General features: G+C 36.2%; 1 protein-coding gene across 1 annotated transcript in view; it reads left to right on the plus strand.

The window, feature by feature from the left end:
- sdk2a (sidekick cell adhesion molecule 2a) overlaps positions 1-26,299 on the plus strand; it is a 332,315-nt gene that overhangs the window by 181,947 nt on the left and 124,069 nt on the right. Inside the window, exons 2-4 of the mRNA XM_056452811.1 lie at positions 5,261-5,420; positions 17,788-17,894; positions 24,843-24,990. Coding sequence (XP_056308786.1) covers positions 5,261-5,420; positions 17,788-17,894; positions 24,843-24,990 — 415 coding nt within the window. The remainder of the gene's footprint in view (positions 1-5,260; positions 5,421-17,787; positions 17,895-24,842; positions 24,991-26,299) is intronic.

Below are 26,299 nucleotides of genomic sequence, written 5' to 3' on the forward strand. Positions count from 1 at the left end.
TTGTAACCTTGTTCAGATCCATTGTCTCTTATCCAATGCAAACAATCCCTACTGGTGCTGTCACAGAAAGGTCACAGTCTAAATCGTTCACATTCTGTGGTGGAATGAACTTTCAGTTGTCACTCCAACTGCAGAATATATTGGAATCTTCAAAATTGATTAACTAATTGACTAAAGGTTGGTTTATACTTCTGCATTGAGCGATTGCTGTGACCCACGGCGCATGCCATGTGCGTAGTCATGCATTTATACTTTTGCGTGCTGTTTGTGTTGCTCTGCAGTAGAACTTCTGAAACGCTAGCTGGCAGTAGGTTATGTTATGTTCCTTGAGTTAGTTCATGGATGTTATGTTTTTTTTCTGAACGCTACCTTAATGTACAAGTAGCTAAAACTTGCTCATGCAGTGGCGGGAACCAGCAGACGTGCAAAAGTTTTAATCATAAGGTAAACACAGTCTGGGTTCTGTTCTTCGTATGTGGATTGCTTAATTAGCTGGATTTGGTTATTGACGATTTGACATGATCCAGGATCGTTTCGTTTATCAAAACTGATCCCAGAGTTATTGTCATAGCAACAGTTCTGGTAGCTCAAACCTCGGGAGCAAGTTTTTTTATATAAACAGTATTAGATCGGGTCATTTCAAGCAAAGGTAATACTGAAAGTATGTACCAAATGCTGATAAAATAGTAAAATAGTTTAAAAACTTTGTGTATATATATATATATATATATATATATATATATATACATACACATTTATAATTTATAATGATTAATATTATTAGATATTAAATAATAAATAATATTTATGTATATATACATATATGTTTAAAATATAAATACTGTATAAATAAAACATTCTGCACTCTGAAATAAAAGTACAAAATCGGGGTGGTTCTCCAGGGAATCAAAGAGAACATTTATTAATATTGATTATTTAGACACAAATGCGTACTATTTTAAGGTAATGATCCAGCTTTAGTACAATTTATGTATGATAATAAACATGCACATTATTTGACAGTTTTTTTGTTTGTTTGTTTGTTTTATAAAGGAATAATAATTTATGCAGTTATGCGGTCATGTTTTGACAGCTAATATGCCGGTGATTTGATGCATTGCTAAGGTTGCAGACACCTTTACCAATATCAAAATGCTTTTTTTTCATGCAAAATTAATTTAAATTTCTTAGGCAGATTAATAAATTAAAATAGGCCTAGGCTACTATAGTAAAGAAAATCCGATCTAAAATGTAAAACTAAATAAATTGCTAAATACTCTTGACACATTAGTGTAAAAAGTGTAAAAGTGTAAAGCCTGCAGCCCATAACAAATGATGAAAGTTGTTGCACATAATATTTAACAAAACATTTACTATGAATTTGATATTATTTTTTTCACATGCCTAATTTAATATTAATCAGATGATGTCATTACTCTGCTCTGTCGTCAACCAATCGTTGTATTGCTTCATCCATCAGGCTGTCAGGAAGCTCTCTCGCAGCTCTGCCACCGCACCCCTCACCCTCCCCATGCACCTTTGGACTCTAACACACATGAAAACACACACATATATACACGCAAACATCTGCACTGGTCACTTTATGCAACATTGGACTACCTCACTACAGTATATATCATGACACTGTCACTTTATCATAATTATCATGTTTACAAGCCTTTTTGCACTATATACTGTTCTATATATGCACAACTCTGGTTTTCACTCGTTGCCATATGCCCTTAATGTCATTGTATTGTATTGTTTACAATTTTTTTTTTTAAGTATATTTTTAGCCTACATTTTATTTATGTATATTACATTTTTTGTATAATTGTATTTATTGTAAATTCTTTCTTAAAACTCTACGTTTTGTATTAATATTATATGTTAGGCCCCTAGGGTCTGAGAGTAAAGTAATTTCGATTCTATATATGTTCTGTACATGTGGTTGAATTGACAATAAAGCTGACTTTGATGATTTCGAGGATCGATAGATCAGTCCTTCACAACACATGCAGAGATCTCAGATCAATTCATCCAGACATTTTAATCTGATTTGCAAACTTGTTTGAAGAATTAAAGCAGCCAGAGATCAGTTCTCAAGATTAAAAGATCCAGGATCTGCCAAATCATCTTAGATCATTTAAGCGAGGTACGAAGCTCCTTCAGGGGACTTGACACTTGTAAACACTCGCACCATTGGGTTTGCGGCTCTCAGCACCGCCCACACTTAGCATAGCTACCAAGCAGACCAGTCACACAGCTTGTGCTACGTGTCATTGCAATGTGTAGATACTTTTTTTTGAGAAGTGTGCGTTAGCATCGGCGTCAGCCACGGTGAGCATACACGTTCGCTTGACATAGAATAAGTTTTTATGTTCCTCTGTATTGTGTTTCTTTGCCGGTGTTTTGTATTTTCTTAATGTTATCTTAATGTACAAGTAGCTAAAACTCACTCATTCAGTGGCGGGAACCGACAGACGTGCAACAACTTTAATCAAACACAAAACAAAGTTTCAATTTAGAGCTACTTCGCGGGACTCGACACTTGTAAACACTTGCTCCAATGGGTTCGCACAGCTCTCAGTCCCACCTACACTGGTCACAGCTACCAAGCCGACCAATCACAGAGCTTGTGCTACACATCATTAAGCTACGGTCACACTGGGCTTTATGTGTGCGAAATTCTGTCGTGCGGTGCTGCGAAAAGGAGCGGGATTAAACAAGATGATTAGACATTTAAAAAAGCCAGCGATTGCTCCATGTTTTAAATTTCTGCCCAGAGAGGTCCTGTTTTGATCCTCGATTGGTCTCACGCAGTCAAGTGATGCGATTTCGCAGGTCAGAGTTCACCAAGCTTGAACTTTGCACTGCAGCAACATGCTAAACTTGACGCATGACCTTGCGTTTCCGGTCTGACGCATTCCCGTGCGTATAAATGGAAGTCTATGGGAAGAAAACTCAAGTGTGACCGCAGCTTTATGACGTGTAGTTACATTCTTTGAGAGGTGCGCATCAGCGTGAGGGCTATGCTACCGATCGAAGGCTGTGCCAGAGCATATGCGTGTGCTTGATGCAGAAGTATAAAACAGCTTTAACTAGCATTCCTGGAGCCTTGTGCTAAAAAACATGTACTGTTCAAATGGATGCTAAATTATATAATAAATACATAAAGTGAAAGCAAATATAAGTCAAAACTGTGATTTTATTTATTTGAAGGGTAATGGCAAAATGAATAGACTTATGGAAGAACCAGTCACATTCGGATTGCCTGATTACTCCGCCAATGTGATAATGCCCACCTGTCTTTTCCACAACTGATCTGTAAATACAAATGAATGGGTCTAGCAGGTGGCAGGGGATTGACTAATTGCTAAGTAAGCAAGTCACTCATTTGGATATCACCTCATGAATTGAAATGAACTTGAAATTACCTAGGACGTGTCGAATAATGGTACAAAAAAAATAACAAATAAAACTACAAAAATATATATAATTAATAATAAATAATCATACAAAAAATAATAAAAACAATACAAATCAAGCAAATAAATAAACTAATAATCTTAAAAATCAAATACATTTAAATAACACAGAAATGAGATAAAAAACAAACAATCTGCAACCAGTAATAACCAAAAACAAATTACAGCAACAACTAACTAATATTGAAATGTTGTTATTATATGAAACAATGTAGTATTATGTTATTATGAAGCAATATAGCAAATAAACTGTAAATAGACATTTATTGTTACTATTATTAGTTTTCGATAGCGTTAAGTATGGTTTCCAAAAATGAAAACTCTGTTAATAATTATTCACGCGCATATAATTTCAAACCCCTGTGACTTTCGCTCATCTTCCAAACACAAGTTATGATTTTCTAGAAATCTGAGAGCTCTCTCATCCTTCTTAGCCAGTTACGGACCAGAGATGTTCAAAGTTCAGAAAATAATTCAAAAACATTGTCAAAACATCAATAACTTTAGTGGCTCATTTGTTATCATACTAATCTCCAAAAATAATTGTGCACTAAAAAAATTGTTAATTTTACTTTTTTCACCTAGTGTATATCTTTTCTCCCTCACCAGATCATCCAATAAAAAAGTTCACCCTGATCTTATGAGAGAGATAGCAAACAAATATAATTTGTACATTGTTTTGGCATAAAAAACTATTCTTGGTCTTCTTTCTCGTCTTTCTAGTCTTCTTTCGGTGAGCAGAAATTCATTCTTTGGGTTTTACCATTTAAATCTTAGATCTTTCAGTGTCTGCTAAAGAAACAAGGTAAATGTGCAGAGCTGGTGGTCATCCAGGAACATGGTTGAGAAACACTGCCTTAAATGGTAAAACCCAAAGAACTTTATGAGTCCATTGAACTTCTATTATAATAAACTGACTTTAACATGAACATGATTAACGTAGTTTAATAAGTTATAATGAACTAAAAACATATGCTCTCATGACTGATTGATCAAATATTTTTTACAGTGTATACTGTTTATATTGTGCACTGAAAATTATTGATTTGTGTTCGGACAACATGAAGGAATTAAGTTGACCTATTAGCTTTTACAAATTTAAGTGAATTGAACATAAAACAATTAAGTTGTCGTCTCAAAAACCACAAGAATTGTGTTGTTTCAGCTCATTTTAAATAATTAGTTTGAACAAACAGCAAATGACTTGTTTTTTGTTTTTTTTTCATTTTCCAAACATATAAGCATCTTGGCATTTCCATTAAGTGTTTTTGATACGATATTTCAAAATGCACATAAAGAAACTACTATTTGAACAATTTATAAAGATGAATAACTGTCTGGCCATCTGAGATTAGGAAATATTACCATCATGAATTTCACCAGTATTACAGCATACTTAGAGTGTATTAGTACTACTTGTTGTTCACTTTTGCCATCTGATAGAGTGTTTGAACCCAGAAACGAGGATGTCAGACTGAACAAACAGCTCAAACTGACTTCTACATGCCAACACAACATGTATTGTTTTTCATCCGGATTAATCACCGTGTATTATTCTGCGTTGTAAATTGCTTTGTGTATAAAAGCTTCTGCTAAAACGAATACATGTAAATGTAACCTACAGCCCTAAGCCTGTTTCTAAATCTCACCCTAGTATCGGATTGGTCGACAGAAATGTTGTCTCAGGAATAACAAGGACGTTGATCCAGGAACATGTCCTACTTGGGAGAAACATGTTAAGCCTCTTTCTTTCTCTCCCTCTCTGTCTCCAGATGACGTCCCACCATATTTTAAGATGGAGCCGGTGGCCACCCAGATCCACCTGGAGGGAAACCGTGTTGTTCTCACCTGCATGGCTGAGGGCAGTTGGCCACTGGAGTTCAAATGGCTTTACAATGGCACTGAGTTGACACGTTTTTCCCTGGAGTACAGGTGACTCTTCCTATTTTCCCAGTGTTGTATGAGTGTTTAAGCAACTATGAGCACTTTCGGCCCTGCAGACTAGATTGACAACAAGCTTTTCTTACTTAGATTTATTGTCTTGTTTTTAATCCAAATATGTAAAAGTCCTTAAATCAAGAAGCATTTTCAGGACAAGTAAAAATATTGTCTTCTTTTTTTTTTTTTTTTTTTTTTTTAAATGTCAAAATTATTTTTTTTTCCTTAAAAAAAGCAAAATAATTTGTCCAACGGGGTAGGCAAAATAATCTTGTTTTCATTTTGAAATAACATTTCTTTGCTTACCCCATTGGTGTATTAGTTTGCTTGTTTTAAGGAAAAACACTTAACTGTGACATATTATTTCTAGAAACAAGAATATTTTTTTTTTCTTGTCTAGAAAATGCTCTTTGATTTAAAGAGCCCATATTATACATGAAATAGGGTCATATTTAGGTTGTAAGGGTCTCTAACAACAGTCTAACATGCATGCAAGGTCAAAAAACACTTTGATGGTCTTATAATCTGCATTTATTTTTACCTAATTATCCCAGCGACTCCCATATGAATCGTTCAGCGATTCATTTGTTCCCAACCCCCTCCTCTGCGTGAAGCTAATCTGCGCTGATTAGACCGATGACAGCCTGCTGCGATTGGTCGACAGTGACAGGCTTCAGCACGAGACAGAGTGAAATGCCCAGCTGCTAATCAACTATATAAAAGTAGTCACAGTGCACACACGCTTCATAGTGTAAGGCTTTTTTCACACACACACACACACACAATTCAATTCAATTCAATTCACCTTTATTTGTATAGCGCTTATACAATGTAGATTGTGTCAAAGCAGCTTCACATAAAAGGTCACAGTAAATAGGAACAGTGTAGTTCAGTTTGTAGTGTTTAAGTTCAGTTCAGTTGAGCTCAGTTCAGTGTGGTTCAATATTCACTACTGAGAGTCCAAATACTGAAGAGCAAATCCAACGATGCGCAGCTCTACAGATCCCGAACCATGCAAGCCAGTGGCGACAGCGGAGAGGGAAAAAAAGTTTCACTAAAGGCGGAAGTGAAGAAAAAAAACCTTGAGAGAAACCAGGCTCAGTTGGGCACGACCATTTTAATTTCTCCGCTGGCCAAACGTCTTGTGCAGAGCTGCAGTCTCAGTGGCGGAGGCTGGAAGCTGGCCTCAGCGAAGACTCGTCTGTCTCTGGAGCGTCACAGGAATCAGTCTCATGTTCTCCACTTTTTCATGACCATCACAGTAGCTGCTCAGGATTCGGCCAGGTCCAGGATATAAAAAACCTTGGGATCATCTCGTCGTTGGTCTTGGATCGAATCAGTGACTCTGCATAGTCTGAGGGCCTCGGGAAGAGTATCCCAGGTGGAAATGGAGAATAAAGAAAATAATTAGCGTAGCTGATGTTCACAGTGTATATCAACAAGATGCATAACCTGTGTGGAAGCCCCCTAAGTGGTGCACTAAGTGTATGCTTTACTGAACAGATAGGTCTTTAATCTAGTTTTGAATTGGGAGAGTGTGTCTGAGCCTCGGACGTTATCAGGAAGGCTATTCTAGAGTTTAGGAGCTATAAATGAGAAGGCTCGACCTCCTTTACTCGACTTTGCTATTCTAGGTACTACCAGAAGCCCTGTGTTTTGAGACCTTAAAGAGCGAATTTTATTGTAGCGAGACAGAAGATTGGTTAGATAAACAGGAGCTAGATTATTTAAAGCTTTATATGTAAGAAGCAATATTTTAAATTCAATACGAAACTTAGCAGGCAGCCAGTGTAAGGAGGATAAAATTGGGGTGATGTGATCAAATTTTCTAGACCTGGTAAGAACTCTGGCAGCTGCATTTTGTACAAATTGAAGTTTGTTAATAGAGGATGCTGGGCAGCCAGCAAACAGTGCATTACAGTAGTCCAGCCTAGAAGTCATAAAAGCATGGACTAGCTTTTCTGCATCTGAGATGGATAGCATACTTCGTAACTTAGCGATATTTCTCAGATGAAAGAAAGCAGTTTTTGTGACATGGGGTATATGATTTTTAAAAGTTAAATTGCACACACACATACACACACACACACACACAACCCTCCTCAGAAGAACTGGGCAAATCGACGCGAGTCTCCTAGCCACTTTACCTGCTCTTTCTCTCTCTCTCTCTCTCTCTCTCTCTCTCTCTCTCTCTCTCTCTCACACACACACACACACACACACACAACGCTCCTCAGAAGAACTGGGGAGATCGACGCGAGTCTCCTAGCCACTTTACCTGCTCTTTCTCTCTCTCTCTCTCTCTCTCTCTCTCTCTCTCTCTCTCTCTCTCTCTCTCTCTCTCTCACACACACACACACACACACACACAACGCTCCTCAGAAGAACTGGGGAGATCGACGCGAGTCTCCTAGCCACTTTACCTGCTCTTTCTCTCTCTCTCTCTCTCTCTCTCTCTCTCTCTCTCTCTCTCTCTCTCTCTCTCTCTCTCTCTCTCTCTCTCTCACACACACACACACACACAACGCTCCTCAGAAGAACTAGGGAGAGCGACGCGAGTCTCCTGTCTCCTAGCCCCTAGGCGTCACGCGCTCTTTTTCTCTCTCTCACACACACACACACAAACACAAACACAAACACAAACACAAACACAAACACACACATCACGTTCCTCCTCAGAACTAGGGAGATCGACACGAGTCTCCTGTCTCCTAGCTTACGATGGCCATAGCAACGACAAACGGCAGTGGAACGCGAGCTCACAAAAGCATTTAACGTTCAATCCGTAAACAAAGCGGCACGCGCCGCGTTTTTAACGTGGCTTACATGCGATAAGAGAATATAAAGAGCAACCGCGTGTACTGTACCAGGTTAACAAGTAACAAAACACAATAAATACATAATTTGCAAGCTAGAGTAAACGAGGCAACAATTTTAATCGCACTTACACTAGTGAATAAACCTCAACCACTGACTCTTCACAGTTTCATCTTTGGGTAGAGACTGTCAATATTATCCATCTGAGCACAGCGTGACTTCATTCGACCGGCGGCGTCTGTGTGTGTGTGTCTAGTGTTTTTTCTGTGTTAGTGGGCGGGGCCGCAGGTTTCAAATCTCCCTGGTTTGCGCGCGTAACTACTGGCGAGGCTTGTGTTTCGTAGCTGCGTCATCGCGAAACACCTAATGACTCGTTATCAAGACGACTCGTTTGAAGCACTATGAGTCGACTCTTTTATAGATGAATCAATAATTTTAAACACTGTACACTTACAGATTTAGGCCTTAGCTGGATATTTCACTTCACTTAGAGCTGTGTTACACATTACATGGAAGGGCATTTTCAAAAACCCATAATATGGGCTCTTTAAAGGTGCAGTATGTAAGTTTGACACCCAGTGGATGAACTAGGTATTGCACACCTGGTTCAAAACAAACGCAAGCACAGGTTGCCAGACTGACAATGATCATCTCAGGTACACCTTAGGTGCTTTAAATGTGGTTAATCAGTATCAGTGTTAAATGCTAATAATGTGAGTTTAAATGTCATTTTACATGACATTTATTGCCATACTACAGAAAGCAGCAGCAGATAGTTCACCTCAGATCTTGTAAATAAAATAAACCGTTTGAAATGTAACTTAAGTGCAAGCAAACACACATCAGTCATTCAGCATACACATTTAATAATGTTAAAGAGGTTTAATATGTATTTTATATGTACCCCACTGGCATATTATTTTGCTTGTTTTAAGGATAAACTAACTTCACCAAGACAATTTTTTTCTTGTCTAAAACTGCTTCTTGATTTAAAGGTGCAGTGTGTAAGTTTGACACACAGTGGTTCAACTAGGTATTGCATACCTAGTTTAAAACAAACACAAGTGCAGATTGCCAGATTGACGACACCAACAGCAGTGTGCCTGACTGTCGAGCCTAAAGGCTGATTTAAGGCTGATTTAAATCGTGTTCGAAATAAAAGCAATGACATGCGATAGATGAATATTTTCATATTGAAAGGAGTTTTTGTGCTAACCAATACCTGAAATTTATATTTTAGAAATGGATTCTATTTCTTGCAACAGAACAACAGAAAACTGACAATGATCACCTCAGGCACTCCTCATGTACTTTATTCGGTGTTAAATGCTAATAATGGGAGTTTAAATGCCATTTCACATAACGTTTATTGCCATACTATTGAAAGCAGCAGCAGATAGTTCACCTCAGATCTTGAAAATAAAGTAAACCATTCAAAATAGAACTTCAGTGCAAGCCAACACATATCAGTGTTACAGCATGTACATTTAATATGTATTAATTAGATATGTAATGTTTAATATGTATTAATTAGATTATAAACCTTACCATTTCATTGGAGTGCGGTAAGTGCACCATTCAGTGCTTCTAAATAGCTGTATTTAAATTTCTGTCATGTTGCGTCTGGTGCAAACATCCCAATTGCTTACCACTGCAAATCTCATCCCACATAAAGTTGTTAGGACTCTGAGTTATCGTGTAATCTGTTTACCTTATGTTTACGTTCCTAATATTTATATTATTTGCCAATTAATAACCACCTTATGTGGAACTCTGAATCTGCGTCTCATTTTGAAGTCTGCTACTGTCCACTGGAGGTCGCATTTCAGTCGCGGATGAATACTTTGAGAGCCTTTCTGACTGAATAGATGAAACATGCTGTTTTCCATCAAGGCAACCCCGGGGTGCTGAAATATCATTGGCTAAATTGGCATTGGGCGGGTTAAATGACCAAAACAAAGACAGCCATTCTTGCACATAATGCACGTTTTTAAAACTGAACAAGTATTTTTTTATTTTTCAGATAAACAAGACTATTCACTTAGCTTGTTTCGTAAATATCTGCAAACATATTATGGTATTCTTATGCTTCAGAGGAGTCAAAAATCTATATACAGCACCTTTAAGAACTTAAGAACTAAAAACAAGACAAAAACTGTAAGAAAAGCATTTTTTGCAGTGATGAAAATACTTTTCACACTTAATCTGTCTACTTATAATGTCTGATAGTGAAGATATATGGATCAAAGGACTTTTTTAAGTCGTAAACATCCCCGGCATAATGTCACATCTCAGATGATGGATTTTGTTTAATAAAAAATTGTGATGGCGATGGAAATGACATTTTAATTTTGACATTTACACAAAAAGAGTGTGTCCAATGCCATCCAAAAATGACATTTTAAGAAACAAGTCAGGCAACTCTTTTGTGTAGCTTGCGTTTTGTTTCTTAAAAGCAAACACTTAAATACATGCACACACACTCAGAAAAACACAAAATAATGTTTTTCATAACTTTAGAAAATCACATCTTGCACAGAAATTATGCGCAATTCTTTTCTTTATTAATCTTAAACTATTCACAAATGTTCTAATAATTATGTGTTTTATATTGAATATTCATAAAGCAATATTAACTATTCATAAGGCATTTGGAAAGTAGAAATTAAAATAAAGGCTCATATTTAAAAAGAAGTTTGAAGGACCATTTCAATATGACCTTCAAATAACAGTGAGACAATGAAAAAATATAAATATTACAATTTGAATAAACCCTGGGTCCCTAAAGTGCCTGTATTTTTTATCTAAAACATGCATTTATCCTTCAAGAAGCTTAATCACCATCACGGATACAAAATTAACCGCAGTTACAATTGCTGCAAATTTCATTCTGCTTTTCTGCTATTCATTTAAACAATGTCTCTCCTTCCTTTTTAGCAAGTCGGTAGCATTTGTGTATTGTAATCCTCGTAGCGCCTCATTCCCGCCACAGCCATGAAATCACACTCATATTGCCTCTCAGTGCGCATTAAATGAGAATGAGATGTATTTCCTGAGCGGTCCCTAACCTCCATGTTTGCTTTATGTATTCTGCATAATGTTGTATCCCTGGTGAAGGCAGTTCAGAATTATCCATCAAGAAAGAGCAGGTAGCCGAGTACCGTGTGAATTATTTCTAATAGCTTTTTTTTTTTTTTCACTTTCTCTCTGGTCGCAATGAGCTGTTTTCTTTGTTCGCATTCTTTTTACATGCTGACCATGAGACTCCAGATGAACTCTTTCATTTTTGCTTCTGATTTGGATATTTGCTTTTTCATTATCCATATTTTTTTCTGCAGACGACTGCTGCATTTCAAATTATGGGTTTGGGGAAGTTCCATTTTACTGATACAAATAATTTTAAATAATAAGGCTGTGGAAACAATAAGCTATATACAGTTTGTCGCCTTGGAATTGTAAGGTTCTGTCCGTTTTCTAAAGGATTTTGAGATATTGACCTTCAAAGTTTTTGCATTCCATATAGCAAACAATATGTGTTTAAGTTCTCTTTCTTACATTAACATGACAGAGACCCTAAATATACTCTAAAACAAACTCTCTTAAAACAAACTCGGGAAATGCAGACAGAATCTTCTCATTCTAAATAGTCATTTTCCGCTTGGAATTATAAGGTTCTATCTGGCAGATCATTAATTGAAGCATTACTTTTCAATAAATAAAATCAATCTGCTTATTAATTTAATAAAATTATATACATTGGTGTTGTAACAATATGTTGAGATTTTTTTTTTTTTTTTTTGCTTTCTATAATATTTATTTAATGTTTTAGAATAAATATTTTTTCCATGTTCAAATTAAGCAAACAAGGCTGTGCTAAATATGCATGCATTCGAAATGCAAATTGGCTCACAGAAAGAACCTTATAGAGCCAAGCTAGAGTTCGACGTTTAGATAAAACCTTGGTTTTTTTTTTTAGATAAACTGTCTTAAAATGTAAACAACTTATGTTTTATTTATATATATATATATATATATATATATATATATATATATATATATATATATATATATATATATATATATATATATATATATATATATATATATATATATATATAATCGTAATTATTAGCCCCCCTTTTATTTGTTTATTTATTTATTTATTTATTTATTTTTATATTTGCCAATTGATGTTTAACAGAGTAAGGACATTTTCACACTATGTCTGAAATTTTTTATTTATTTTTTTTTATTTGTTTTATTTATTTTATTATTTTTTCAGATTTTCATCTGGTTGATGCAACATATTTTCCAACAAACTTTCTCTACGCTTGTGTGAGTTAATGGAAATTTACCATGAACACAAATTACATAGAGCGAAGAAATGTAAACATGCAACCAAGTGTAAGACTATTTATTTGTTCAATAAAAGAGCAAAGTATAGACATGTTTTGTAGGATTGAAACTGTAATGTCTTCTTTTGTAATCTGGCACTATTGGCCTATAGGAAATAAAATAATCCCTAATGCACAAGTGTCAAACTCTCCTGGAAGCGTTCCTGGAGGACCACAGTTCTGCACAGTTTAGTTCCAACCCTAATTAAACACACCTGATCAAACTAATTGAGTCCTTCATGCTTGTTTGAAACCTATAAGTGAGTGTGTTGAAGCAGGGTTAGAGCTAAACTGTGCTGGGCTGCGGTCCTCCAGGAACTGAGTTTGACACCCCTAAAGCCTGGTTTATACTCGACGCGTCCGCTAGTTCGCTTGAGTGCGCGTAGCAAATGTGACGTCATCGCGGAGTTTTCGGAGGTTCGCTTTGGGTGCGCAACATGATTTCGGAGCACATGGGGTTTTTTTTTGAGACTCGAGCAAACAGTGCACACGGCGTCGCATTTGATTTGCTTTGAATATGAATCACTTTGAAGAGATTTTGTTTGAAACAGGTACTCTTGTACAGACATCTTTATGACCCATGATCATAAAGATAACCAGATGACCAATAATTCTTGGCTAGAAATTTCAACAGCAGTGGGAAAGGAGGAAGTTTTTGCTAAAAGGTTTGGAAAAACCTGAGGGATACGTTTGTTAAAGCCAAAAGAGGCCACGGCAAAACTGGAGACCCAGGTACACAATTACAGAAATATGTTTTTCCACTATTCATATGTTTTACACTGATGTATATGTTACAATTTTGAATTTAAAACTATTTAATATATTCAAAACTATAATTAAGGAACAAATTATTTTTTTGATAACTGGAAAGGAATATTTGAAACCTATCGGTTTACAATATACTGATGACCTGTTTTTTTAGGCTGTATTGGTGATAATGGTCAGGAACGTTGGACCATTATTGTATTTTAGCATAAGTATAGGACAGAAACTAGCCAGACAGTAATGTGTGAATTGTGGAGCGGGCTAAATCTAAAATAAATCTGTATTTTTTAGTAAGTGTACTTTTTTTGTTGTCATTAATATTTTAATTTAAATTGTAATAGTTAGAACTGTCCGAAATATGAACAAAAGCAAGTGATGCATCAAATTTTATTTAAAAAAATCTTGAATGGTTATAAAAATCTTTATAATCATTAAAATAATTTCTAAAAACAATAAAAATAATTAGTTTAAAAATATTGAAAGATATTAAGGATATGACATAGTTCCGGAAACTTCCTTCTTCACTGTTTATCCGTCTGATTTTACAGTCAGTTTCTTTTGACCGCCCCCTGTCGTTTTAAATAATATCACAACAGCATCACAACTGAAACTGAAACTTTCTGAAAACTCTGGCCAGGGTGAGGATTTTTCGAAACTCCAAATACAGTGTGGTCATGTTGCCATGACAACCAAAGTTTTTGTCTCAACATGAGAGTATGCATGCTGTTTTTTTCTTTGTGATTGGCCAAGCTGGGTTCCCACCAAATGCAAAATTTGCATGTTTGAGGCAAATAGGTTGCATATTCTGCATTGTTCACACAACATTGTTCACACATGGTAATCTGCCTCTGTACTCATGATTGCATTGATTTGAATGCAATGTACACAGATATTAAAATATAAAATATAATATATTGTTGCAGTCTGTAGCACAATGACATACTGGACCCGGTCCAATACGTAGTGGACATTGTAACACCCACTAAGGTTACTCCCATCCTACTGTGATTGTTGGGTTTAGAGTTGAGGGAGGTGTAGATGTTCATATCACTCAATATATTGTGTAATTTTATAATTAATATAAATAATTAGTGTTTCCAACAAAATCCGCTGGTGTGCATGTTTACTACAGAGTTAAGTTTATTCATAAATTAATTTCGAGAGGATCACAAATGATTGACCACGGCTGGACCGGCATTAGCAAACAGACGATTTCTCACTATAAATAACCAGAGTTACCTCAGTATCTTCGTCTTGAAGATTCCCCCTTCCACTCCTACTCCTCCCTCCTTTTTCTGGATTGGGTGACATGACTGCCCAGTGATTAGATCTGTTGTTTCACAGCAAGAATGTTTCTGGTTAAAAGTCCTTACTGGACCAGTTGACATTTCTGTCCGTTGTTTGCATGTTCTCCCCGTGCTTACGTGGGTTTCCCCCGGGTTCCCCGTTTTTTTCCCACAGTAAAAAACCATGCATTATAAGTAAATTGACCATACCCAATTGGCACCATAGTCAAGCTCTTAGTAAGAAGTATATGTCTATAGCTATCCCTATATTCTGTCAATAGCCATTATCAAGTTGGGGGAGTTCTCAAGATCTATCTGAGGTCAAACTTTCACCCTGCTACGAGGGGTAGTCCAGGGCTCAAGGACCTTATAATCTCATGACTCTCTCCCAGCACAGCATATCAAACGCACTTTAAAATCAATCATCAGCTAAGTGTGGACTCTTAAATTGGACCTGGTCCAGTACGTCATCAAGTTGTGGGCTGCAGCAAGGACTGTCTTGAAAAAATAACGTTTGTGTCAAAAGGGCTAAAAAACATTACTATCAAGAGGAGTGAGTGTTAATGGGGGGGTCATAAAAAAAGAATAAAACACTTGACTGATTTGTTTACAGTTAAAATCAGTTACTCCTGTAATTCATACAAAGTGTCGTGGGGTGTAGGGAAAATGTGGATAAGTTCTAAAGGCTAAAGTCTATCCTCCCCGCAGTGCTTAGTTTTAAGTAAGGGTCTAGTCAGATGTTTTCTTACCTCTCGCTGAGGTTTGTGCTTGCCAAGGCCTTTTTACCTGTCAGTCAAGACAATCTTAGCGGTCTCGCTGCAATCCAGAGAGCATCTCCAAAAGATCCCTGGTGACTGACACTTCCCAGCAGTGTCCTACCTCTCATATGCTGGAATGTATGTGTGTGTGTGTATGTGTGTATGTGTGTGTGCGTGCGTGCGTGCGTGCGTGCGTGCGTGCGTGTATTCCCCATGTCCACCGATCAAAGAAAGAGCTGGAATTCACTTCAGCAGGTCATACTAAAACTGTGACTGGTAATGGAGAAAAACTAAAGGATCGGAAAAGGAGCTGGCGGTGTAAAAATGAAGCTGCGTTGACTGGTTGAGTAAAAGCGCCGCTGCCCACATGCACGGCACTCTTTTTATCACTCCATTTAACTAATAGGTCTTGCCACAGCCTCGTGACTGCGTAGGTGTAAAAACACACTGCGTGCTTCATGTTTTCATGATGACAGCCCAGTTCTTTCTTTTTGTTTCAGCAGTGTACATGACTACAATAGCAAATGTTAAAAGGACATAAATAGCCCATTTCCAGGGACTGTTCAGAACTTCTCATTTATACCTACAAACTTTCAAAATTGTTAACTATTTATCTACGGTTCACAAGGTTTTTGGATATTTATGGTACATAAATCCTTCCTACCATTGATGGAATTTTCTGTCAATCACTTTTATGCTGTTGGGGGCTTTTATGCTTTTCATGAAACAGTACTAATTGCACATAGAAGTGAAGAAGAAGCAAACACAAACAACACATCAGCTTTTTAAATGTCTCCATAGACATCCGCATGTATTTTACAAACCTTAAATGGTATGTTTCATTTGTAGTTATGTGTATTTGAATGTCTGAAACCTAAAATGAATGTTATTTATTTAAAAGCATGGATTTCTGTGTCTCAACCTCTTTCTGTGCCCTCAAATTTGAATTTTAGCAGTTGATGATGTGCACTCTGAACGTTGTAATCACACCGGTGTGATTATACGCTTCAGGGACCAGCCAAGGCTGATCACACTAGTGTATTTGTACATGTGAAAGGGTTAACAATTAAACACTTTAAATTGTTTTTATGTTAAATCCACTTGAATTTGTAATGACTAATGGAATAACATGGAATAACTTCATGTTGTCCAAACACTAATCAATTGTGTGGAATTAAGCATTTTTACAGTGTATATTGACATTGATATGTGGCATTGTTATATACTGTATGAGAGAACATTCATCATGTGCATTCCCAGCACAATGTCAGAATTTTGTTATTGAAAAAGAAGGGTAGGTTCTATTCATCTGATGTTGATTGGATTGAGTCAGATCTGAATGTGAGCTTGCAGTCAGCTACAGTATAAGAGAAGCAAAGTGTTTAACCAGACAAAATGATCATAGAATCTCAGCACATAACACCAGACTGAAGTCTAAAGTTTCATTGAAAATACAAGTTAATGGCTTTGTTTAAAAAAAAAAACTTCTAGGTCAGTTGGTGGTGGTAACCTTGCGGTCAGCTAGCTGACTTCTAGCATAACTGTGCCTCTGGTGAAGTTTGGAATTACCAACTCAAGGTCCTTTGCTGATTCTGTTCCCTTATTCCATCTCATGCTTTCCTGTCTTATCTCTTCTGTTCTGTTCAACAACAACAACAACAACAACCCAAAACAGCACAAAAAGGCCAAATAAATAACTTTAATGATAAAGTCTAAAATGAAACATACATGTATGAATCATTGTCAACAACATTGATGCATTTAGAACATAGACTGACTTTAAGGGTTTTACTTGTAAGTGTCATGAAGAGACCTAGTGGTGTCCCCCTGGTTAATGCCCCAAGGCTCCAGTGATCCACCACTGGTCAGCATGCACCGTCGGCTCCATACTTTCTGATGTTCAGCTTCCTTTGATGGTCTTGCAGACTGATGCTTTTGCTGGTCTCTGTTACTCCAAGGCTCCAGGGCACTGGCCTCGTCCATAATCCAACCCACATCCACATAAATATTTCTCTGCTTTGTTCTATCTGAAGTGTTAATGGCCTCTCCAGTGTTTTGTTACGATCACAGCATCAGGGCTGCCTGAGGACTCCTATCTATTGTTGATGAGGGTTCTTGCTTCAACAGGTTTCCCACGGACGTCCTGAGCTGAGTGTTGCAGTCTGATCTGCACTCGAGCAGACGCTGACAATGTATGATTAATTATGGACTGATAAATAGTCTTTTCTGGATCAAAGGCCGTTTGTTATAGTCTGTGCTTTTTGAGTTTGCTGGAAGCTCCCATGCTGAGTATGGAAATTAGCAAACAGTAGTTGATGGGATTGTCATTTTTTTTCACCAGGTATGTAATTCCATCGCTGGACCGCTCTCATGCAGGCTTCTACAGATGTATTGTCAGGAACAGAGTGGGGGCATTGATGCAGAGGAGTTCACAACTCCAGGTCGCCTGTAAGTATCATATCACACACACAATGGTTTAGATGACTATAGATACCGGCTGATCCTATACATAATAAGCACTAAATATGTATATATATATATATATATAGTTAATTACTGCTAGTTTGCAGTCTCCTGTAGCCTTTTCTTTGTGTTCAGTGACAGCCTTTGGGCCCAAATGTAGCTGATACCAGGAGGGAAGAGTTGTTTTTATCACTACTAATTATTTATAATTGATTGCATGAGGAAAACTTGGAGAAAAATGTCATTATTATTTGTTTATAGTCAGAGCTGGATAGATTACTTATGAATTGTAATTAGTTATTGATTACAAATTACATGACAATATTTGTAGTCAGTAATAGAATCTCATATATTTCATTGCATTAGTAACCTAGCTACTTTTAGATTACATTTTTGTTAGCACAAATGTAATCTAAATGTAATCTAAATGTAGTCAGGTTACTATAGCAATGTAATATATGAGACTATATTACTGATTACAAATTACATGGCGACATTTGTAGTCAGTGATGTAATCTAATATATTTCATTGTTTTAGTAACCTGACTACTTTTAGATTACATTTTTGTTAGCACAAAAGTAATCTAAATGTAATCAAAAACTAGTCAGGTTACTATAACGGTGTAATATATGAAATTATATTACTGATTACAAATTACATGACAACATTTGTAGTCAGTAATATTATCTCTTATATTACACTGCTATAGTGACCTGACTACTTTTAGATTACATTTATTTTCATTTTTGTTAGCACAAAAGTAATCTAACTGTAATCTAAAAGTAGTCAGGAGTTTAATATATGAGACTTTATTACTGATTGCAAATTACATGACAACATTCATTCATTCATTTCCTTTTCGGCTTAGTCCCTTTATTAATCTGGGGTCACCACAGCGGAAGGAACCGCCAACTTATCCAGCATATGTTTTACGCAGCGAATGCCCTTCCAGCCACAACCCAGCTGGAAGTGCATCGCTGCGTAAAACATATGCTGGATAAATTAACGGTTCATTCCGCTGTGGAGACCCCAGATTAATGAAGGGACTAAGCCGAAAAGAAAATGAATGAATGAATGAATTTATTTTAATTACAAGTATTTGATTGCTGGAATCTGATTATGTAATCCAGCCAGATTACATGTTATCCATTACTACCTAGTTTTGTTAATAGTCTAGTGAAGCAGAAGTTTTCTTTTAAACCTGGCTCACATTGTGTGAATTTTGCCAAGATTTGGTTATCTGAGATAAAAAAAATGTCTATGATTCTAGGCTAAAATTTCAGCCCTTTGATTGCTGGTTTTGACACATTCAACAGATGACTGCCACAACGAAAAGTTTTCTCCAATTTAAGTCTGTCAGTGTCAGATTTTCCTGCAGTAAAGTGTAAAGAGCACTGAAGCTGATGACACAGTTAGTGCAGCAACATCAAACCACCTGAGAGAAAATGCTCAAGTTAGTCAGGTGGACAATACAGCAAGACATAAAGTTGAAGTCAGAATTATTAACCCCCCTGAATTATTAGCCCCCTAATTATTTTTTTTCCCCAATTTCTATTTAACGGAGAGAAGATTTTCTCAACACATTTCTAAACATAATAGTTTTAATAACTCATCTTTAATAACTGATTTATTTTTTCTTTGCCATGATGACAGTAAATAATATTTTACTAGATATTTTTCAAGACACTTCTATACAGCTTAAAGTGGCATATAAAGGCTTAACTAGATTAATTAGGTTAACTAGGCAGGTTAAGGTAATTAGGCAAGTTATTGTATACAATGTTTTTTTTTGTAGACTATCGAAATATATATATATATATATATATATATATATATATATATATATATATATATATATATATAGCTTAAAGGGGTTAATAATTAAAATAATTTAAAATGTTTTTTTTTTTTTTTTTTATTATTAAAAACAGCTTTTATTCTAGCCGAAATAAAACAAATAAGAATTTCTCCAGAAAAAGAACATATCATCAGACATACTGTGAAAGTTTACTTGCTCTTTTAAACATCATTTGGGAAATATTTAAAAAAACGAAAAACAATTCATAGGGGGGCTAATAATTCTGACTTTACCTGTACTACTTTGCTCACATACTGATTTTAGCGTACTATATAGTATGGTAGTATGCAATTTCGGAAGCAGCCACAGATTTCAGTTGAGATAATTTGTTCTAAAACATGGGCATGATGTAGGTTGTGGTGTAGCATGGGGGACTGATTTGGGTTAATTCTGTAAAACCCAGAATGAAATCTCATTGTGTTTATTTTGTTTATTTATTTTTTGACATGTTGTGACTGTCATACATTATGACACCTGAGATGTTACAGTGTGACATGAGGATTGTGTTTGTACAGTCTAACAAGCTACAATCACAAAAGACTATTAAACTTTGCAGAATGTGTGCCTGGCTTTAGTCAGCTGAGCAAATCTATTTCACCAACTTGCCAACCTGTTGCATAATGTCAGATTCCAGGTATTTGGCAGCAATTTCCACAAAACTCTCAGCAGGTGAAAATCTGGACTTAAATAATGTGTGTACCTGACATTAGCAACCTTTTCCTAAAATCATATAAACTGTAGTACATTTTTCCCCGTGAAGAACTGGCTTTTGTTTTGCACAAAATCTCCTATAGCATGCGCCCACAATTTAAAAGACGATAATTCAATATATTTTTTGCCAAATAATGATAACATTTCAAATTAGAATCAATCCAATGTGCTACAACGAGGGAAGAGTTGCAAAGTGCAGGTTTTAATAAGAAACATGGTCAAATGCCAGCAAACACAACAATTGAGCAGTGCAAACACATGGTTGATAAACACTCACAGGGCAAGCAGCCAACAATCATAGAATCCAAAAATATAAGGCAGGGTCAAAGACAGACAGCAAAGGTCCACAAAACAGGTAAACAGCCCAAGAACAATGACCAGAAACATATCCACAGGGAGAAAACTCTCAAAATTGCTAGACAGTGCAAGATTTCACAATGTGTGTAGGCAATGAGTAAAAGCTGCTTAGCACTTTAATGCCTGCGATCACATAACCAGCTACTAACATAATTTATGACGATCCTTGTCATAACTCACAATTTATCAGTGATTTTAAACAAATAACATTTGTTTTAGGTGAGGGACATACACATAGGTATTAGAAAAAAAATGGTTATGATTTGAAGCACACCCCTCGATGTCTATGGAGATTTTTTTACATTTATTTATTTATTTGACATGGACATCACACTTACACTGGCCAACCAAATACATTTGTTCTTTGCAAGTGTTTCAGCAGACTTGCTAATTCTCAACACCTGTCCACAGGTGGCTTGACAAAATTGACAAAATGTAACTATAATAAATACATCTACACAACATTATAATTCTTTGCATAAAAATTACTGAAGGCAAAAGCAAAGGTGGCATGATCAAATAAACTAATAGTAGACTATTTGTGCGAACACTGCTGTTTTATTTTTAACCATTTTTTAAGAACACTATTAAAAATATTTATATCACATTCTAATCGTAGGCTAATAGGTAAATCATTCCACAATTTAGCTCCCTTTACAGAGAAAACAGATTGACCAAATGAGGTCTTATACTTTGGCACTAGACAGTCACCATTAGCTTTTGCTTATGTGACTCTGTGAGAGGTTTGATGCCTACTGGTTATATCAGAAAACAGCATTGGATTATTTAAACATTTAAAAACCAATTTAAGATAATTAAATTTAATTAAACTATCAAAATTAAAAAGGTTATGTTTACACATAACTTCACAATGATGACATTGCATAGGCTTTAAGTCCATCATTTTTAACTGCTTGTTTATATAGCTTGTGTTCACGATGTAATGCAATACGTCAAGTGAGAGAATATCATTGTGTGCATGTATAATTTTGCAGTTTGATATGTTAAAAGTCTTTTAACCCTCTACTATATGCGTTATGATTAATCTATAAAAAATTGACTGTTTTTCTTTTCTTAAAATGGCTTAACTTGAAGTGCTGTAAAAAGGGTACTTTATGATATGTTGCCATATGGCAACAACTTCCAACAATTGATCTAACTTAGAAATTTCAGATTTAGTATTTTCCTCATAATGAATAATTTTGTTAATTGAAATTATTTAATTGGTACTGCAGTATTATAAGCTTTACACAGAACTGACACCTTACACATACTTTCCAACAACTGATATTCCAACAGCTTTCATTTATTCCATTAATTTTTGCTGAATATTATTGAAGACAAACCTAATATTGTATTATCATGTATACAACATACAATAAATATATATATTTTCTTCAGTAAATATTATAACAAATAAATAACAAGTCTTGTATATCCAGATGCATATGACTAATGTTGCTACTAGCTAACAATGTTTATATACTATACTGTATACTATACTACGCCTGTCTTATCTGCCTCAGAGCTAACTTACTTGAACTGTCTTCATTACTGCTCTTATTAAATGCCCAATCTGCATCATTCTCATGGTCACTAAAACCCATCTCATCCTCACTTTCATCTGTAGGAAGAGCCAGTTCTGTTCTTTTCTTGCTTCACTTACCATAGAACATGGTGGTGCTCCCTAATACACTGTTGTATTCATATTCAAAAGTAGTATTGCCATTAAAACTAGATTTTATCCATAATGCAAATTCCATTAACATACAACTGATCAACATTATATAGCATTCCTGTTGTTATTGTTACAACTTAAAAGTTCACAGCTGACCTTGCTAGCAAGCTAACCCATTGCATTATTGCATGTTCCACTATTGCACAGTGTTGCCATTTGGCAACACATACATTTGATTGATTTACAAAAAACTAATTTGATAAAAAAAAAAAAAAAAAGAGTTGTGAAAATGGCATCATTACATGCAGGCATTATTACATGAGGTGATGTCTCAGATTTTTTTGTGGATCTGACATAATTTGATGCTTTGTTTTTATTGACATTTACATTTGCATTCAGCAACTACTCACAATAAACGCCAGTCTGTCAGAAATCGCGCTACAGGAAAACACTGCATGTCATGTGACTCAACCAAAGCACATCATTGGCTACACTAAGGTCTTTTCTTTCCAACAAAAAAAATTCAATGTTGGTCTTAAAGAAACAGTGGCAGGGAAATTAACATAAATATCATGTTGCCATATGGCAACACAATGCGGTAGAGGGCTAATAAAATGAAAACAGTTTAGACTTGGCTTAACCTTCTTACTTATATTTTAACATGACTATCAAATTTTAAAATTAATGTCTAGAGTTATGCCATGTTATTTAAATTCATTCACTTCTTTAATAACTTTATTGTTAATCAGCATCTCAAATGTATTCCTTACAGTTCTATTTCATGGGCTTTATTCACATCAGATACACCTTGTTTAGGTTACTTAACGTTTATGTATTGATGTAAAACTCTCACGTTCATGTATTTCGAGAAAAGTTGACGAATTAACATGTTGTAAATCCAGCAGCCACTAACATATATCCAGAAAAGATAGTGGCATCACCTGTCATAGATCAAATAATATGATTGTTATTTGATATCAATATTAAGATTATTTGGACATTTGTCAAAATTTGCAGAAAAGGGGATAACAGAAATAAAAAAAGAACAATATATATAAATTATTAAGGCTATAGTCATGTGATAAATGATGCATTGCCATGGAAACTAGCTATACGAAGTTTGGATTATTTTATTTACTCTGACCTTTGAGTCTTTTTCTTCGAGATGAACAAATGTTTTTTTGAGTCGTTTTGTTTAAAATACCAAAATAACATTAAAATATTATGCGTCCACACATACCTATAACTAGCCCAAATGATCACACTACAAAAAAGTCATAACTGGAATGCTACTATACAATACAATGCTAATAAGAAAGAGAAAATAAACCTTCATTGTTTACCTGGTGTTTTATCTATGATTAGCTCTGCTCACCTCTTCTGGCATGTCTTCTAATTTGAGTCGTTCGTTCACATAACACTGACAGTCCTATATAAGATTAACCAATGCGTATAGTCTGAGCCGAAAACATGACTCAAAACCAAAGACTTAAGAGATGAACGGATCATGTCTTTTTCTGGCTCTAAATGCATATGATTGACTTTTGTCTTTCACGTGATGAACAAACGACTCAAACCGAGGACTCGAGAGATGAACTGGTCAAATCTTTTAATGGCTCTGACTACATATGATTGGCTTTTGTCTATCACGTGATGATTGAATGACTCAAATTGAGGACTCAACAACTCAAATCAAAAATTCATTCAAAATGAATGAATTGTTCAAGAATGACCCATCACTAATGGAAACTTTCAAGCATTATAAGTTATGGCCACATTAAAACATACACACAAGTATTTAATACTTGCCTGTGAAAGGGGTAAATAGTTTATTAAAGAGTATAATTGAGAAAATTAGAGCAAGCAATTCATGTATAGTATGGGTGTTACAGAAAATGAAGTCCAGGTAGTTTTTATTGTAAACCCATTACAAAATTCCCACTTGTCTGGATTCGACACTTGAACTTTTGTCAAAGTAAATAGATACATTTATAACTATAAGTATAAATGTACCTTTAAACATGATGATGGTGTTATTTGAGATGACTCGAATGGAAACAGCATGGGTTGAATAACAGAAAAATGGCATTTTGATTGGCAGTTTTGATGCTCCATACAGTATTCAACTCTAATTTAGCACAGCCAAATGAGTATATAGAAAAGCTGATGTCATGGCACACTAAGTTAGCACTAAATGTTAGCTGCCAAGAGAGTTACAAGATTGGGACTTTGTGTTTTCTTTCTCAAATGACTCAGAGTGTCTCTGTTCTTGTTTTTCCTCTTTCATCCTGATTGTGTTCCCTCACTCTCTTTTTCTCTGTTTCTCAGACATGGAGGGCTTTGTGGAAGCAGAGCGGTCTCAGGTGGTTTCCCAAGGGGAAGCTGCGTTGATCCAACCTCCGAAAATCCACAGCTTCCCGAGGCCTGGGATCACATGGTTCAGAGACGGACGCAAGATCCCTCCCAGCAGCCGCATGTAATCTTCTCTTCATTTGTGGATCAGTCAGCTTAATGGCTCCCGTTCTCACAGAAGGGCTATTATACCTTGCAGAAATGGAGTGCAGTGCCATAGAATAATTACTCCAGAACTTCCAGACACACTCTAGGTGTATTTATTGTAGAAACCCTCATTGATAAAGTCTGTTCTAATAAGAACCCCTGTTGACTTTAGACTAAATGTGATTGAAGGCTGGAGAGGAAGCCGGCAACACGGGAGCCAATTAAACAAAGTGGACAAAAGGCCTTTATTGATGACCTTGGATGATTGACAGACTTTGCGAGTGTAGACCGCCTACATATATGTGTGTGTGTGCTCAGTCTGTGTTAGAAAGGTCTTAGTAATCACCAGAGATCAATTTACCTCATCCGCCATCAGGAGGCTCAACAAAAACAGCCGGCGTGTTTGATGATCTATAATTCATGCTGATCGTCCGGCTTGTCACATCTGACGTGAGGGCTTTGGACACTTGCGATTGTGTTCCCTCTCCTATCCCGCTGACTGGGGAACATTCAGACACTGTTTTTCAGCTGGAGTACACTAGGAATCCCCAATGCGACGCTGAGCGCTGAGGCAGGGGTTATGTAAACATCTGAGGTTCCAGTGGCGCTGATCAGACCTTCATTCTCTTTCTCTCTCTCGCTCTTTCTCTGGAGCGGCAGTAATGGTGCTATATGATGGTGAGAGGGGCTGACAGCATACGATTTGTTTGCCGCTTGTTTGTTGCTCTTTCAATGCATTGATATTCCGCAGCGCATTTAGTTTGGACTCTGTGAGAGCCCTCACTCTAATTGTGCTGGAGTCGGTTTAATCTAGGCTGATCAGGCCTGTGCTGACAGATACACATTCTCTAATCTCGCTGCACTCCAAGTGTCGACTCTCATTTAACCACACACACTCACGCATGACCTGCATTTTAGCTCCAGCAATCCTAAAACACTTATCCACTAGAGTCTTCAATGCAAATAACATTACCGTCCCAACCTATTGGATGTAAACAGTTTTCCTCAGCACCTCTGTGCGTAGAGGTATTTACTGACGTACTTGCTAGTTGCGGTAGAGCACGTGTGCCCACCAAATTTTTCAGCAGTTCTTGTTCCAATTGTTGGTTTAAAATCAATGGAATTGCAAAGCATTATATACTTAATTGCTCAGAGCACATCGGGAGACTACCTTGATTACATTATTTGTGGTGCTTCATGGCAGTGGGTGGAGCTTGTTTGGCTTTTTTTCTGACTCCAACTTTCTTATTGGTGGATTTTTTTGTGTAGAACATCATGGGTAATGT

This window comes from Danio aesculapii, chromosome 3, assembly GCF_903798145.1.
Source record: "Danio aesculapii chromosome 3, fDanAes4.1, whole genome shotgun sequence".
NCBI classification, from domain to species: Eukaryota; Metazoa; Chordata; class Actinopteri; order Cypriniformes; family Danionidae; genus Danio; species Danio aesculapii.